The sequence below is a fragment of the Hylobates moloch genome, unplaced genomic scaffold (genome assembly GCF_009828535.3).
Source record: "Hylobates moloch isolate HMO894 unplaced genomic scaffold, HMol_V3 SCAFFOLD_1, whole genome shotgun sequence".
In the NCBI taxonomy this organism is placed as follows: Eukaryota; Metazoa; Chordata; class Mammalia; order Primates; family Hylobatidae; genus Hylobates; species Hylobates moloch.
This window is the reverse complement of record NW_026652276.1, coordinates 80,312,371-80,330,895: the sequence shown is the minus strand read 5'-3', so window position 1 is coordinate 80,330,895 and position 18,525 is coordinate 80,312,371. Positions and strand designations below refer to the sequence as shown.

The 18,525-nt window shown below is 35.9% G+C and overlaps 1 protein-coding gene across 1 annotated transcript in view; it reads right to left on the bottom strand.

Annotated features, from left to right (window-relative positions):
- IFIH1 (interferon induced with helicase C domain 1) overlaps positions 1-18,525 on the bottom strand; it is a 52,431-nt gene that overhangs the window by 27,045 nt on the left and 6,861 nt on the right. The window contains exons 2-3 of the mRNA XM_032755559.2: positions 17,338-17,506; positions 12,944-13,090 (exon numbers count right to left, since the gene is read on the bottom strand). Of these exons, the coding sequence (XP_032611450.1) occupies positions 12,944-13,090; positions 17,338-17,506 (316 nt within the window). The remainder of the gene's footprint in view (positions 1-12,943; positions 13,091-17,337; positions 17,507-18,525) is intronic.

Sequence of the window (18,525 nt, the reverse complement as noted above, 5' to 3'; positions counted from 1 at the left end):
AGTTCAATTCAAGTAGGGAAGGCACACCCAGACAATTACGAATAAAAGGTAAGCACTTCTGGCAGGCTACATTAAAAAAAATCCACTATGGATGAGCAGCTGCTGAGTAGTGATTCAAATACATATTACCTACTTAAAGTACTACACATCCAATATGAGAGCTAAAGCAAATTCCTAAGGGTTTATAATTTTCATTGCCCTTCTACATGTAAAGGTTGCCCAAGAAAACAATATTTAGGTTTGATATGTCTTCTAAACAAAAAGCAATACATAGAAACCTTTGAGCTCTTTTCATTTAAGATGATAGGGAATTAATAAAGTACAAAAAATTAATAAAGTACCTGGATCTACTGATCAGTTATGAAAATGATAGTTTGGAGATAAACATAAATGTAAAATCTCAAAGAGAATTTGTTCAAAAAGAATATCACTAAAGCCTGGCATCACAGTTGTACTAGAAGCTCATGTGAGGTTGGAAATAACTGTTTTTCTTTACTATAATTAGATTAAGCCTCTATCAAAGAGTTATGGTTAATATGGATGGATGGCAGTGCACACCCTTCATTTATGAATCCTGACATTCTGTTTTCAGAACTCAGGATCAATTCTTTTTGAAAACCTTCTTTCCCTCAAGAGAAGAATTCTTTTCTTACAGTTTATTTCCAACACTTACACAATCTCATCCTCAAGTACCAGAACTATCGTTAAATTGGTAAAAATAAAGCAATGGTGGTTACTAATATTGGCTTTGGAATTAGAAGAACTCGCAAAATTTGCTATTCACTTTGCTCTGAACCTAACAAGTTCCCCTTGTTTTAAAATGAGGCTAATCCCACTTACATCATAGCCCTTGATAACCTTTAAGTAATATTAGGTACATCAAGCTCTTGGCACAGGACTTTAATTGCTGGCAATTAGAAAAGGAAATAAAAATCAAGAAATGATATATTCTTAGGATAAGAGTTCCATTAGATAATGTTCTTCTTATAATTAAAAATATTTTATAATATTTATACTTAGATAATATTTCATCCTAAAGCCTCTTAACACACCAACAAGGTAGCTCTTAGCTATTTAAAACTAGTCTGAGTATCCTATTTAGGGCTGAAAATAAAAATGGATGAAAAAATAGACACATAGTATGTTTTAATAAAACTTCTCTGAAAAGAGATGATATACAACTCAAAACTGCAAATATTTCCTTTTTCCTTAACTAGTTAATTTTTTCAAGTCGGCTATATTAAGATATAATTTACTTACTAAAAAGATTACTCTTTTTATGTTTATAGTTTGAGAAGTTTGACAAATATATACAGTTTTGCAACTTTGAAGAGTTTGACATATGTATACAGTTATGCAACTACCATCACAATTAAGATATTTCCAGCACCCCAAAAGTCTACTCAAGCCTCTTTGCAGTAAATCCCTCTGGCTATCTAATCTGGTTTCTGTTCCAGATCAGACAACCAGTGGCAACCACTGATCTGGTTTCTGTTCCAATAGTTTTTCCTTTTCCAGGATGTCATATGAATGGATTCATGCAATATGTAGCCTTTATGTCTGTCTTTTAAAACTTAATTTATAATAATTGTGATTCATCTATGTTGTTGTGTGTATTACTAATTTGTTCCTTTTTATTGCTGACTAGTATTCCACTGAGAATCTGTGACATTTACATCTCCCACCCAATTTGGACGAGCCTATTTAGTTTAAGAGCTATAACAGAATTACAGCCAATGCCAATCAAATATGTAAGATATCTTTCTTAAAAATTAAAAGTAAGCTGATAAGAAATTTGTAGAAAAATTCTCAATGGACATACATACTGTTTAAGTATATTAACACAACATAAATATGCTAATGTGAAAATACTGTGCTTATCAGTTGTCGCAGATTAGTTCTAAAACTCAGATTTGAGGAATCCCTTATGATCACACGGGAAAACCTGTATATCTCACTGAGAGATTTAAAATATGGCACTTTGCAATTCCCAGAGGTATGTCTTGTTAGAAGCTCAGAGGCGAGTGTAGGATAGAACTGTCAAGTAGAAGAGCGTTTTGGGCAGATGTACTGATGAAAAGAGAATATGATTTGTAAGGAAAAGGCAAGGTGTAAAATGAGATGGGAAAATGTCATTGCAAGAATAATTCTAGATCTAGAAATATAGGCTAAGATTTTTGAGGCAAAAAAGTGAATTTTGACATGCTTTTTATTTGCTGTTTTAAATGTAATATTGAGAACTGAAGAGAACACCAAAATTACTGAAAAAATACTAACAAATATCTAAAATCTAAGACTGTATCATTAAATTTTCCAAGTATAATAGAAATGAAAATTATATTTGATTTCCGCTTCATTTTCTAATCACTAGCAGTTAAACTTTAATCTTAAACCTACTTCGTCTACATGTAGAGTCAAGATTTCTCCCAAGCTTTGTTCTAACATCCGTAAGTTTTGGGAGGGAGCTATTTATGCAATGTGCACGAATAACTGATGAATTGTTTTAAAAGTTGCTACCCAAAATAGGGTATTATTAATAAAGTCTATTATCTGGATTATTTTGATCTAACAAACCAATCAGCAATGTGTCAGGAAGACACCGAACTCAGAGCTTTCACAGATGTAATGTAAATTTCATTTTAATCTCTCAACATTCTATGTGGTAGATACATATTATCTCCTGTTTCATAGGTGAGAAACCAAGGCGCTGAGAGGTTGACTGATCTATCCAGATCACACAGCTACAGTGGGGCAGAATCCTCATTTCTGAATCCAAGTCCAGTGTTCCAGTGCTTTTTTCCCTAACACTAAGCGTGACTGATGATTTGGGTGAAGTTTTGTAAACACAGTGTTAACTGAAATAAGAGTTGTGGCGGTGGTGTTTTTTAACAGCAAGAGACATTTTCATTGTATTGTCACATTTTCTATCCATCCTGAAACAGAGCTTATCTTTCCAAGAAAAGAACTTAGAGAGATGATTTTGCTTTGCTAACATTTCTGGTTTCGTTGATAGATTTTCACTAACTTTACATTTAAGCGTCCACACCTCTTTTTAAACTTTTTTCTGCACTCAAATAAAAAGAACACCTCTGTTCTCGTTACATAAAATTAATTGCAGTAATCCTGTACAGATTATTATGAAAATGAAAGCGAATATATAGAGCTCAATTTCTTTGTCATTTTAAGGGTATATAAATCTTCAGTTTCTCCACATAAAAATAATTTTGTTTCCTAGGCAGCAAATTCTTATGCATTTTGATATACGTTTTTGCTTTCATAGAAATGTAAGTAAAATTTAATAATAAAAGAAAATATATTGTATTTCTTATAATAGGGAGAATGCCTTCCCCAGAGATTTTCTTCCTGCATTCACTTTAAAAACCATGTTACACACAAACACACACACACTCCCAAAAAAGCGAGATCAAAAAAGTGCTTGCGTGAAGCCAAAATTAAACCAACCTATTGAGTTTAAATGCCAAGAATTTCTGAAATTGATTTATTTAGGTTTATCTTGTTTTGTTCTTTGTATTTTTCAAACTATGTCAGTCTGGATTTAAGTCCTAATGAATAAAGTCCTGCGTTTATGATTTTATAAGTAGATCGCATGGAGTCAGTTGGAGGCAGGCCTTGCCATGAAAAGAATTTGTGCTTTGGAGTCCAACAGATCAGTCTCCAGATCTGAACTTAGCCACTACTTACAAGAGAATTAACCTCCTGTTTTTAAAAATATATGTACAGAGATAGTAGTCTCTATTTTCTCACGTATTGTGAGAATGATTCGGTTAGACCAAGAAAATGAAACTCGAAGAGAAACAAATTTTAAATTCTCATTAAAGGGGCTTTGAATATTGAAGTTATATTGTATAATACGTTTAGTTAAGTTTTATATAGGTGTCATTTCCTCTAGGGAAAATATCAAAGCCAACTATGAAACAGATTAGAAGATGGTAGTAATTGAACTGTTAAAGAAAAGCAGTTATTCATATCAAAAGCTATTGAAATGAATGAAAATTGTAACCATCCAGTTAAGAGACAGGATTTTCTTTAGTAATTTTGTAAACAACACAAAAAAGAACAATCTTGCCTACAATGACAGAAAGTGCCTAAGACCAGCCCAAAAGCCATGGAAAAAAAAAGCCTTATTTTGCAATCACATCTTGAGTATTTTGCTAATAAGGCAGAAATATTAACTGAAATCCAAGAAATTTCTTATTTAACATACTCTAGACCTTAAATACTTTAAAATATTTTTAAATCATTTAGAAACCAAAAATATTGAACTTTAAAAAAATTCAAACCGAAAAAAAAAAAAGCAAGAGGTTGAAGGCCTTTTCAGATCTATTTCAATGTAAAGTCTGCCCTCTGCTGGAAAAAGCTAACATAGCAAGTAGTGGACAAGTAGGTATTTATTCAAAGAGCTAAGCTTCATTAGGTAAAATTCAAATTGATTCTTGCTTCTGTTCCTACCAGGTAGTGCCTCTCCTATTTTTGGCCTAGAGGCATTTATCACCCCACAGAATATCTTTCATTTCTTTCCCTTGGCTTCGGTCTGCCACACACTATTTTTCCCGAAAAGTGGTTTTGCATTACAGCAGGAAACGCGAGGGGAAAGGGCCTCTGTGCATATTGAGAAAGAACAGCACCAACTGCTCCTGTTCTCCTGCGAGTCAGTGGTGACAAGGTCTTTAGTCCAATTTCACTTTTCATGGTAATTTCACGTTTATTCTAGTACTGACCTTGTGATGCATTTTAGCTTCACCTTTGCAGCTATCCCCACCTTCCCTCCAGTTTCATAATCCTCATGCCTGGAATGTCCAAGCTACCCCGAAAGCTTGAAAAATGTGTGCACGTTTGGGCACACACACAAAGACTGCATGGGCTTCTCAAGTGGGCTTACACTCATACTGCTAATAATATATATTTCCTTTTCTTTTGAAATAACTTAATCTTTTTTTGAGAGGAAATAGATCACTTTTATTTTCAGCTCTATGTATATGGATCTACACACACACACGCACGCGTGCGCGCGCGCGCACACACACACACACACACACACACACTCACATTTTGGTCTGTCAGATTTTCCTCTCCGTGCCAGGGAACATGTGTTCCCGCAGAATGGAGAGAAGCCACCTCCACCCACCTTGCATATTCTCTCCTGGATCCAAGCTTCTAGGAAATGAGTTCCCCAAAGAGAAAAATCACTCTCCTAGAGCCACAGGCCCACATGGCTATCCATGGAGCTCCTCTGCTCCTGTTTATAGAATTTCTACTGCTGAAATGTTTCTAACAGAATTAAATTTGAATTGTGTGTAATGAGGTTGGCTTAGATTGTATCATCTATGTCCTTTAGCCTTTGCACTTAGGTTCTAATAAAGAAAGGTAATTATTAAAGCACAGGTTGCAAGGATAACAGCACCCACCAGAATGACCATTCATTCACTGCCAGTCAGTAATGGAGGCAGAAAGTCCTAGAGTAGAGTCAGTTAAGAGTGAGAAGCCAGGTAACCACATGGGAAGTAAATCTTAGCAATAACAAGGTTTGGAGACGGCAAGGTAGAATGTGAATTAGAAACCTCTTTTGCTGGTAAGCACCTTTCAGGAAAGGCTATAGGAGTTAAGCAAACTTAAGCAGACATGAAAGGATGGTGGGAGATATGAATACATTAAGGGTGCCCAGGTAAATGTTCAACAACTGGCTCTCTGGTGGGGGGAGACATGATTTTTAAAAGGTTTGTCAATTTCCATGGTGTAAATATTCGCATCGTGGCCAATTTCCAGCATGATGTCCTGTGTGGAGCTGGAAAGAGATGTGCACATTGGGGTCTTACAAGCCAGTAAGATCCATTTCCAGCACTCTGCTAGATATATTCCTCTACCTAAGGACTTTCCTACAATCATTATCTGAGATGATGTTTGTACACACATGCATTGTGCTGGCATTTTATAATTATCCAAATGATAAATGGTATACTTTTAAAAGTGTGTCTGTGAGGAAAAGCATTGTAAAAATTACTGTTAGAGAAACTCGTTAATTTTCACTGATCTTAGAAGTCTTAAATCCTACCGACCTCCTCCACAAATGCTCCCTCTCTCATCAAACTGTTCCTCTGAACCCATTTTGAGCTTTCTTGTGCCCGTGCTTTTGCTCATGATGTTCCTGAAACCTGAAATGTTGCCTGGCACCTCTGTTTACAAATCCAGCTTAGTGCTCTCAAGGCTCAGATGAAATAGCTGATATTCCTCATCTGGTAAGCTTTCTCTCATCAGTCTTCCTCCTTTTACGGATCTTCTCTCTTCATCCTGTAATATAGATCTTGCATCTCTTTTACCATGGCTAGATTACGGTTTCTTTGTGGAGGCACGTCACTTGTTTCCTGCATTAGAGTATAAACTTCTTGAGAGTGAACGCAATTCCTCAGTGCTTGGTTCTCTCAATGATACTATATTATCTGACCAACTCACCTCCTTCTTCCTATTTCTCTGGCTTCTGACCTCATTCACATCCTAAAATTGTGAAGGGAAGATCTGATAGTCTAAGTTAAAATCACTGCTTTTGTTAAAACTCTGCTAAAAAAAACAGCTTTACGTTTGTAGTCATAAACAGATATCATGAAAATAAATCCAACATGTATTAACTGCACACTAGGGAGATTTCTTTCTGTCTTTCTGTCATAATATCTATGTCCCCATTCCTGAGGTATGAATGGTAATCTTCCTAGAACTATTATGCAACTGTAAGCCATATAACTGACCCAGATACCTCATGCTAGGTTTCAAATAAAATACAAACTTATATAATCCTTTAACAAGTACCAATATCAGTATCAGCATCGGCATCTCTCTCTTTCTCTCAGCTCAAATCCATATCTGTCTTTTGGATTGCCTCAGTAGTACTGCTAGTTCTCAATAATTAATGATAACTAAATTTAGAAAAATAAAAAAGTAAAGGAATGCTCTTACTTCAAACCAGTCCTGATATAGCATGAGTGATTCTGAAACAGTCTTATTGTAAATTACTGTATCAATTATTTTTTTTCCACTTAGGTTTCAAATGCTATGGTTTTATTTCTAGAGATTCTAAAAATCTCTAGATTTCTAGAGGTTAGTGCTACAGAACATTATTCTGGTCCTCAAGTGCAAGGATAAATTTTGTGGCACTTTTACAGAAATTAGTATAGACCAAATCTAAGATTGGACTTTAGTCTATAAAAAGGCAAAACAAAACAACAACAAAAAAAGTGCTATAACAGATTGGGCCAGGGAGAAGAAGGCTGTTTTATAAAGGTCAATTTTTAAACCCCTCCTACAGAACATGATCTATGCAAAATATATCCACAATATATTCCAAAGCATAATGTCACCGGATAAACCTAAGGAGTGGAACATATGGGGAAATATGAGAAAGAAGGTATTAAAGTCTGAAAACAAGCAGGTTGGTAAGCTCATTAGCTGGGGTGGAATTTTAAAATCTTCACGTGAACGAATATATAAATCAAAATATACACATGCAAGCACAGTCATGCGCACTGTATATTCACACATGGCACACTCTACAGTTACATTATAATCTTTCACGCTGAAACAGTGAAATTCCATTGGCTTTATAAATGTACAGGCGCCCTCTGCTGGCCAATCTGAGGCATTTGCATTTTCTAGTTTTCACAATAGGGCAGCTGTAACACAATGATTATTTGGGGGGATTTTCTGCTCCACTCTGCATAAAAGTTTATACCAAATGCAATAAAGTTGACTTAGTTTTAAATGTCACTTAATTTTCTTTGATTTTATTGTAATGCATTAATTTCTAAAATAGTATAATAAAAAAGTTTAATGTGAAGTAACTATTCACTTGTTTTGACAAAGCGACAGTAGCAAAGACTGATTGCACAACTAATTTAACTGTATGCTTATAGAAGTAAAATAACCAGTCAATTATTTGCTATAATTAAAATGTTTTTAATAGAAAATGAAAGCAGGCTTTGTGTCCCTCTGATGTTTCCTAGGGAAATCTGATCTAGAGAAACACCAAAGTTTTGCAGTTATCTTCTTCTTATAAGATGACCAGTGACTTCAGAAAGCAGAACTATAGCATCCAGCATTAAATTGCCATTAATAGTCTGAGAACTGTTCAAATCTTGTTTAGAAATTGTTTTGGTAATTTGGAAAAGGGCAAATAAAAAAATTGATATATCTTAATTACTAACCACTTTTTAAATGAGAAACAATTGATTTGTAAACAGAGGTGGGAGGAGGAGCAAGGACACATATCAACCCCCAAGTTTGGAGATATGATGAAATCACTCTCTAGAACAATCTACTAGAGAACTCTGATATGTCACCTCTAGTGTCAAAGAGATATGTGTTTAAAATTAGTTTCAAGGTGGGCCACTGTTACTGATGGTAGTGTGTCTTATCCATCAGATGTGTTAAGGAGTAACAGGTGCTAAAACACACACACACATACACATAATCTTTGCATTAAAGCTATAAATAATTAATATTTGCATGCACTAAGACTACAATGCACTGAGAAAATATTTGAGAAACTGGATCAGAAATAATAATTATAAATATCTTAATTTAAAATTACAAATAATTTGAGTCTTTTCTTTATACACATAAAAAAATCATATTTACAGACTGTGTGCAGCTTAAGTGACAAGTTTTTTTCAATGCTATCTTGGCAACTATTTGAAATTTTAATCTAATATAATGGAATTCAAAATAAAGACTAAACATTATCAATATCAAGAAGATACACAAAACAAAACTACACAAATGCATATTAGAAGCTATGGAGTACTTTCACATTTACCTTGATCGTTACTTCTGTCAGAAAATGCCTATGCAGGCAAAACCCTTCCATAGTAAATTCTGCAACAAAAACTTCAATCAAAAGAACTCAGTAATTTCTCTGGACTAATGGTACTTTATAAGTTATTCATCTCAGTAATTCTTAGTCCTTAAGATAACAAGGAAACAGATACTTGGAATGACAGCAGCAGTCTAAAGCAAAGGTCTGAAGCAAACACACTACATTTTCATAAATAAGTGGCTCTTTGCTAGTGCTCTGGAAAGGGCCAGAATGGATTAAACTAACCTGCTTTCAAATCCACATGAGAAATCCAGATATCCTAAAGAACCTATGGACTAGAAGACCATTAAGATGTTTGTGAATTGGATGGGTCCTCGGATTACTGTGCAGTTTATTGTATACTCTTACATGCTCTCAGACTATTATATATTTTAATACTCTGTACTGTTCTTTCATGGCACTTACTACAAGTGTAGCTATGCAGTTACTACTGCTGGGCCGACACCTCCCTCGGTGGAAAGCTCCATGGGGGCTGAAGCCATTTCTTTTTTTTTTTTTTTGAGACGGAGTTTTTTTGTTCTTGTTGCTCAGGCTGGAGTTCAATGGCGCAATCTTGGCTCACTGCAACCTCTGCCTCTTGGGTTGAAGTGATTCTCCTGCCTCAGCCTTCCAAATAGCTGGGATTACAGGCACCCGCCACCATACTCGGCTAAGTTTTTGTATTTTTAGTAGAGACAGGGCTTCACCATGTTGGTCAGGCTGGTCTTGAACTCCTGACCTCAGGTGATCCACCCGCCTCATCCTCCCAAAGTCCTGGGATTACAGGCGTGAGCCACCATGCCTGGCCTGACTCACTTACTCTTAATTGTCTCTTACCATCACAATCTCAGATAGAGTCATATTAGGCTCCATGGCCATGAAGCCATTTCTATTATGTTCCTGAGTTCACAGTACACAACAACAAGGTGCCTGGCACATGATAGGAGTTTGGAAAATAGTTGTTAAATGAAAGAAGTGAAAGGAAGAGAGGGAAGGAAGTTAGAGTGAAAGGAAGGGAAGGGAAGGAGGGAGATAGAGAGGAAGGAACCCAAGAGAAAAAAAAAATAAACAAAAACCTTTTCTGTCCCCTAATATTATTATTAAGATTTTTTTCACAAGATACATCTTTAAGTTTTATACTAAGAAGTAAAAATTTAAAAAAATTTAAAACTTTGCTTTTAATTTTGTTACTAGAAGTTCAGAGTAGATTAACTACAAGCTAATGCAATGCATTAGTCTGGTAATCTTTGATGATCAACCCTCATTTAAGATGCAGGGTCATCTCTCAGCATTAGCTCCATCTTCACTTCTTTCTAGTGTGGATTTACAGAAAATGGCCAGTAACTGATAGAGATGTCGAGTAGCCTGTAAAGGACATTTATTAAAACATGAAAACTCCACACTCGGATAGTGAATTTTGGCATTCCTATAGAATCATGATTTCTAAAGGAAAGTGCAGCTGCTCAAATGAAAAACAGCAACAACAACAACAAAAACTATCCTGTATAAGTTTTGCTATTAGCAGCAGCAGCATCACCAGAGTTAATGAGAAAGGTGGAATCACATTACATTAAAAAACAAACAGCAGTTCAAGCCTATAATCCCAGCACTTTGGGAGGCCAAGGCAGGAGGATTCCTTGGGCCCAGGAGTTTCCAGACAAGTCTGGACAACATGGTGAAACCCCATTCTCTATAAAAAATACAAAAATTAGCTGGGTATGGTGGTGCACGCCCGTGATGCCAGCTGCTTGGGAGACTGAGATGGGAGCATCACTTGCGCCTGGGAGGTCAAGGCTGCAGTGAGCTGTGTTCCTGCCACTGTACTCCAGCCTGGGCGACAGAGAGGCAGAACAAGACCCTGTCCCCACCCGCCCCCCAGCCCCCCTAAAAAAAGAAAAAGAGAAAAGTCCACAATCAGGCTAAAAAGCAAGCCAATCATGAAAAAAATTGGCACTATTTATTGACAATGAATTGATATCTTATATACTTAGGCAGTTCATATAAGTCAGCAAAAAGAAGATGAATACCCTAATAGAAAAGTGAATTTTAAAAGTGTCGATAATTAACAAAACAAAGAGAATGAATTTGTGAAATGAAAGAAAATGTAAATTCAAATAACTAAATACCATTTTTAATAGCAGCCAAATTGAAAAAAGATTGAACATGATAATATTATTCATTCTCGTGGAAGAGAATTCAGGGAAATAGGCACTCATATCCCACACTGTTGGAGAACATGTAAATTGGTACAAGTCCCTGGAGTGAGATTTGACATTAAGTATCAAATGTGTTAAAATAGTATAAATCATTTGACCCAGAAATTCCAATTATATAATATGTTTTTAAAAAGCAAACCGTGACATAAGTACAAAGAGAACTATCGAGGCATTATTTAAATGTTCAACAATTGGTCAATTAATCATACTGCATCCGAATGGTGGGATCATTATTTAGTCATTAAAAACCAGGCTGTAGAAGAATATTTAATGAACATAAGAGAAATGACACTATATATACACATTCAGGTAAGTAAAAAGCCCAGAAGCACACATACCCAAATGTTAAGTGTAATATCCATACTCTGGGAATATTGGTGACTGCTTTGTGTGTTTCTATGTATTACAGATTTCTTGCAATGCATGCATATTACTTATCTGAGTACAAAATGACAAGGCCAGGAGGAGTGGCTCATGTCTGTAATCCCAGCACTTTGGGAGGCCGAGTAGGGGGATCACCTGAGGTCAGGAGTTCGAGACCATCCTGGCCAACACGGTGAAAGCCTGTCTCTACTAAAAATACAAAAATTAGCTGGGCATGGTGGTGGGTGCCTGTAATCCCAGCTACTTGGGAGGCTGAGGCAGGAGAATCACTTGAACCCGGGAGGTGGAGAATGCAGTGAGCCAAGATCATGCCACTGCACTCCAGCCTGGACGACTGAGTGAGACTCCATCTCCAAAAATTAAACAATTAAATTAAATTAAATTAAAAAATAAAAATAATAAACTTTGCAGTGGTGTGCTAGAGTTAGTTTATACAGGCTCACAGGAGCTAACTGGTAACTTTTCAGGAATTTTCTGAGTTTTTAACCATAGCCATTACAAAAATTAAATTATATAAACTTACCATTAAAGAAATTATTTTCAAGCAAAGGTAATAAGTATTTAAAACTCATCACTTAATCATTTAACTATCATCTTTGATCTGGAGGCTATCTCCGTCTTTTGCATCTGTACGGTGGGAATGCTGTGCAAAGACGTGCCACTGCACAGCTCTTCCCAGCTTTGTGTTCAGTGATCTTATGTTGGAGGCTTGAAATAAGCCTGAACGAGAACATTTAAACCACAGAGACTGGCAAATGCTACAAACTAGGGCTTTTTCTTTTCCCCAGAGAGCTACTTGTTACATTTACCAGCACACCACAGGCTTTAAGCAACCATTTCTTGGGAAAACAGATAAGGCCTTTTGGCAGAGAAGGGGAGAGGTGGATTCTCCTATCATGAACAGATTAGAAAGGGAAAAAATAATTTAATAATTTGTTTCTGCCAGGGCTGTTTCAGTATCAAAAAGGTGGACATAGTGGTCTTCAGTCCTCATCAATTAGTTAATGCAATTCAAGCCAACTGTAGTTCAGCATCTGTTCATCTTCCTTTCTATAGCTTTGATTTTAATTTTTTACGACACAGTTGAACTTCTCTGAGCCATCCCAGTTTAAATTAGAGAAAAAAAGCAATGACTCTATTTTATTTTCAGGGTTTTGGGTGAATTAAATTGACTGATCTATTTATAAGTACTTTGAAAAACATGAAATATAAGGCATTCTTATACTTATCTTACAATGACTATGGATTTCTTATAAATTAAAATTAGATGCAGTTGTGTTCATATTTATAACACATTGATATTGGATTAGTTTTAGAAAGCATTTTGGCCAAGAATTATTTTAATTTAATCTCCTCTAAAAATATTATTTTAATATAAATGTTTACTAACCTTAATGCCCACATTTTCTCCCTCTGGTTCTGCCAAGTTGGTTTTTCTGGAAGTAGTAATTACTGTATTAAAGTATGTATGTGTTTCAAGTACCTGAAACTACAGAAGAATCTGCAAAAGATGATTCTGATGAGTTATTCTCCATGCCCCAGACCTCCTTCTCCAGATTTGGCTGAACTGTGGTTGAAAGAAGTTGCTCTTCCACTTGAGGATCATCAACTTGTGATAAATTCTCAATCTCTGTGAATAACAGTATTAGAATGCAAATCATAGTGCAATACAAGTTTTTATAAAGCATACATAACTGTTACTGTTATTTTCAAAACAAACTAGAGGTTCCTAATAGAGGTTGCCTGAATATATTTAATACTTTGAAGTTCTGAATAGAATGTAAATTGTATTACAATGCAAGATTTTATACAATATAAATAGCTGTTATTGTTATTTTGAAAACAAAATGGAGAGCCCCCAATAGAGATTTGCTTTAATATATTTTAATATGTTGATATTTCAAAAGGCTTAGAATGTGCTTTTGTTATGGCAAGGTATTTTTAATTTTAATATGGACACAATGATTAGTTCTTTATAATGATTAGACTGTAGCTAAAAAAACAATATAAGGATTATGCTAATCACAAGAAAAGTGATTTCCTGTCTGACCATCACGTTTAGGAAGTAAGTCACTTATTCAGTGACACAAAGTTACATTTAAGGCTGAATTAATGAAAATGCAAATTTGGTAGTTTTCTTTAGCTTTGCTCTTGCCATTTTGTTTCCTCACTGTGTGTTCTGCACGAGATGTACATCTGCTTTAATGTCAGCCTATATTCATATATTCTGAATTTCTGGGGACTTTTAAAACATTTAATGAAATATTTTGTGCCCTTCTTTTCTTCTTTCCTCCATTCCTCACTTCCAGCTTTTCTTACTTCAACTACATGTAATGGGTATTTTATTAAGGGCTTATGTGGCTTAAAAAGAAAATCAAGAGTTTTTGCCTTTATGAAGCTGCAATCTGTCAGAGAAGACTGATGCCATAAGGAAAATTTTCCAACGTATCATTTTTTATTATCTCATCTTAAAGAACACAGGGAAAATATGCCCCACTTTGTATGGAAAATTTCCTAAAGAAAACTGTTGTGACTTTGGACAAGAAGAAAACTTGGAAATGTTTGCAGTTAGATATTAAGTACGTTAGGGACTATTATAATAGTTAATTTATTTTGCACTCACAATATAAATACTTTACATACATTAAGTTATTTAAGTCTCAAAATAAACCTAGATGGTAAGTAATATTATTGTCTCCATTTTACTGAGGTGATAAGTAATATTATTATCTCCATTTTACTGAGGAGTAAACTGAGGCACAGAGAAGTCAAGAACCTGGCCAAAGGTCACACATTCAAGGAAGGAGCCAGGATTTGATAAGCATCAGGATCCGATATGTATCAGGACCTAGAGTCTAAGCTCCTACATTAGTCTGTTTGTGCTGCCGTAACAAAACACCATCAACTGAGTGGCTTAAGCAACAGACATTTCTTTTCTCACAGTTCTGGGCACTGGAAGTCCAAGATCAAGGTGACAGCAGCGTCAATGTCTGATGAGGACTCTCTCCTTAATTTGCAGATGGCCACGTTCTCCCTGCGTCCTCACACGGTTAAGAGAGAGAGAGAAAGAGACAGATGTTTCTCTTTCTTCCTCTTCTTAAAAGGCCATTGGCCGGGCGCGGTGGCTCATGCCTGTAATCCCAGCACTTTGGGAAGCCGAGGCGGGCGGATCACGAGGTCAGGAGATCGAGACCATCCTGGCTAACACGGTGAAACCCTGTCTCTACTAAAAAAATACAAAAAATTAGCCGGGCGTGGTGGCGGGCGCCTGTAGTCCCAGCTACTCGGGAGGCTGAGGGAGGAAAATGGCGTAAACCCAGGAGGCAGAGCTTGCAGTGAGCCGAGATTGCGCCACTGCACTCCGGCCTGGGCAAAAGAGCGAGATTCTGTCTCAAAAAAAAAAAAAAAAAAAAGGCCACAATTCTGTCAGATTAAGGTCCCCATTCTTATGACTCATTTAATCTTTTTTTTTTTTTTTTTTTGAGACGGAGTCTTCCTCTGACACCCAGGCCAGAGTGCAGTGGCATGATCTCGGCTCACTGCAACCTCCACCTCCTGGGTTCAAGTGATTCTTCTGCCTCAGCCTTCCAAGTAGCTGGGATTATAGCTGCATGCCACCACGCCCAGCTAATTTTTGTATTTTTAGTAGAGATGCAGTTTTGCCATGTTGGCCAGGCTGGTCTCAAACTCCTGACCTCAGGTGATCCGCCCATCTCAGCCTCCCAAAGTGCTGGGATTACAGGCATGAGCCACCATGCTTGGCCTGGCTCATTTAATCTTAATTATCTCCTACTATCACTATCTTCAGATAGAGTCATATTAGGCTCCAACATATGAATATTGGGAGGACAAAATTCCATCCATAGCATTTTACCATTGGCTTCCCAAAATTCATATCTTTACTACATACAAAATACATTCGTCTCATCTCATCAGCCCAAGTGCCTTAACTCACTGCAGCATGAACTCTAAGTTTAAAGTCAAAAGTCTCACCTAAACATTGTCTAAATCAGACATGGATGAGACTGGAGGTGTGATTCATGAAAAGGCAAATTCATCACCAGCTGTAAACTTGTGAAACCAGATGAGCTACATGTTTCTTTTCCATAATACAATGGTGGGACAGGCATAGGATGGACGTCTTATTCCAAAAAGGAGATACAGGAAAGAAAGCAAGGGTGATGGGTCCCAAGCAAATCCAAAACTTATTAAGGTAAATTCCGTCATATCTTAAGGCTTATAAGGCTTGAGAATAGCTCTGTGTTTGGTTTGATGCTCTGCCTTCCAGGTCCATGGAATGGCAGGCTCACTTCTAGGGCTCTGCAAGACAGCCTGCTCTTTCTAAGGGCTCCATCCACACAGCTTTCTGTAAGGATAGCTCTGCTTCTGAGACACTGGGCAGGGTCATCCTGAGGGCTCACTAAAACCAGAGAGACAGGCTTGCCCTTTGAAACCAAAAAGGAAACTGCCTTGGCCCCTGGGCCTGTGGTGGAAGTGGCAACTCTGATGACTTCTGAATCACTTTTGGGGGCATTCTTTCCTTTCCTTGAAGAACAGTACACATTCACAGCCAAATAGCTCTATGGTCTGGTTCTGTAGAATCCAGAAAGTCCAGTGTCCTTTTCTCATTCTGTCCTCCTTCAGTTCAAACTGGAAGTGTATTTGCTGGTATAATATATCTCTATTCCTACCTTCTGCTGAAATGGCTGATTAAGTCCATCAGTGGCACCCATGATCTTGTTATCAATTGGTTGTTCAGCCACACCCATAATCTTATTATCAATTGGTTGTTCTCTTTATAACACAGTTTCTCATTTTTTGCAATATGAATAGGCTGAGAATTTTCCAGATATTTAAATCTTGGTTCCTTTTTGCATAACAACTCCTCCAATTAACTTCTCTTCTTTTGCATTTTACTATAAGCAGTTAGGAGAAATCAAGCCACTCCTTCAACATTTTGCTAAGAAATTTTCTCAGCCAAATATCCAAATCCATCACTTGTGAGATCAAGTTTTATGCCATTTTATAACAAGGATCACCTTTCTTCCAATTTCCAATGATATTTTTCTCATTTCTTTTTGTGACCTCACTAGAATCACCCTTAACACTCATATTTCTACCATTCACCCAAAACTCTTACAGTCTCTATCAATTACCTAGTTCCGAAGCTACTTCCACATGTTTAGGTATTTGTTACAGCAGCACCCCACTTTTTATACCAAAGTTTTCATTAGTTAGGGTCACCAGAACAAAACTGCAATGATTATAATTAGTTAATAGTTAACTTTCAATTTGTCTTTCATATGATATTTTTGGAAACATAGGATGCATACTACGAAAAGAAAAATAAGATAGCAGTTTAAGTGAGATTTACAAATAATGTAGGAGAAGGAGCTATAAAATGTTATTACTATTATTGAATGCTTTTAAAAATCTCACATTAGGTAATGTTGAGATATATTGACAAAACAATCCTTTTATCACATGCTTAATACATTGCTTAAAATGTATAAAAATGTTCAGAAAAATATGCAGCAGATTTTTTATAACCACTAAAATACTTTCTTCCAACGTATTTGTGTATATTCAATGTTAAATAATCTTGATAAAAATTTCTGGTAGTCATATTGTTTTTAAAATAAGGTAGTAGAAAGAGCGTTGGTTGGATAAAAAATGGTCTTTGATCAGTTGATCCTTTCCCAGGCATCAATTTCCTCATTTGTTAAGGTGATAAGATAGATGATATATCACATATGTTCCACTCTTAAAATTTCGATTTTAAAAATCTTGGTGTTTAGCATTGTGTCTTTCTGCTTTATTGAACTCTCAATCACTAGGCAGAATTTGAAAAATCTTCCTCAGTAAAATTACAAATACCTGCATTGCTTTCTGAGCAATCAGTGCCTGTTAACTCTTGGACAAGTTCATCGTTTCCTGTTTGACGAAGAACATTCAGAAATGCAGAGAACCAGTTTTCTTTCTGCACAATCCTTTTTAGTAGCTCTCTTACACCTGATTCATTTCCATTGTTTTCTGCAGCAGCAATCTGTTGTAAAAGAAAATTAGAATTAAGTAAGATCAAACATCTTCTGAATAACCTTAAGCAGGAAATACCCTTTAGAAAAACTGAGCAATTAAGCGTAAGTATAAATAAAGGCTTACATTGAAACATTGAAGAAAATAGCAATGTTACCTGTAGCAATTCTGAAGTCGGCAGGGAAAAAAAATCTCTGTAACAACAATAACAACGACAACGACAACGACAACAACAACAAAAATCTCTGGACCAAGTGTCCTTTTAAATATGAACCATGTTTTTTTAAAAGCTATTGAATTATTGAAACCTGACATCTAGAAAATAAATTTTACCTCAGCCATTCCTGAATAAAGGGTAGAAGAGAAAGTATCTTTAGTCTGCAGCCATGTTATGTCTATTTTCACCAATTTCTTTCTGTATATCTAGGGCTGGCTATATATTTTCAATCTATGGAGTCTGTAAACTGGAAATCAAACATTTCTTATCTAATTCTTCTTTCTTCATGATTATCATTATGAAATAAGTAATTACTACTGCAGATTTATATCCTTTCCTATGTAATAGCTGCACAGTTGATTATTACTATAATCAATTTTTCTCAAATTTGTGTTTATTTAATGTTATGGGAAATTTATTTTTATATGTTTTTTTGGAAATATGGGGCAGAATTATTTTTATATCCATTCATTAGAGTCTTTAGTCTTCATTTATTTTCTCTTTTAGATTAATCTAGTAAATTTCTTTTAAATGTGGATCTTTTGTGTAATCATTGTCACAGTGCATTTCCCTAGGTCCTAATATAGCAATAAGGATTTGGAGGAAAGATTAACTCAAGCCATATTTAGACATGAAAGAAGTTAGGCAGGACATCATTAGCTTTTTGTGGCATTAGGCAATTTACTTCATCTCCCTAGACCTCAGTTACAGTATGTGGAAAACAAGGCAGCTGAAAAGAAATTTCAGAGTTTCTCTATCTTAGCTGCACGTTAGAAACAACCGTAAAGCCTTAAAAAATACTGATGTCTAGG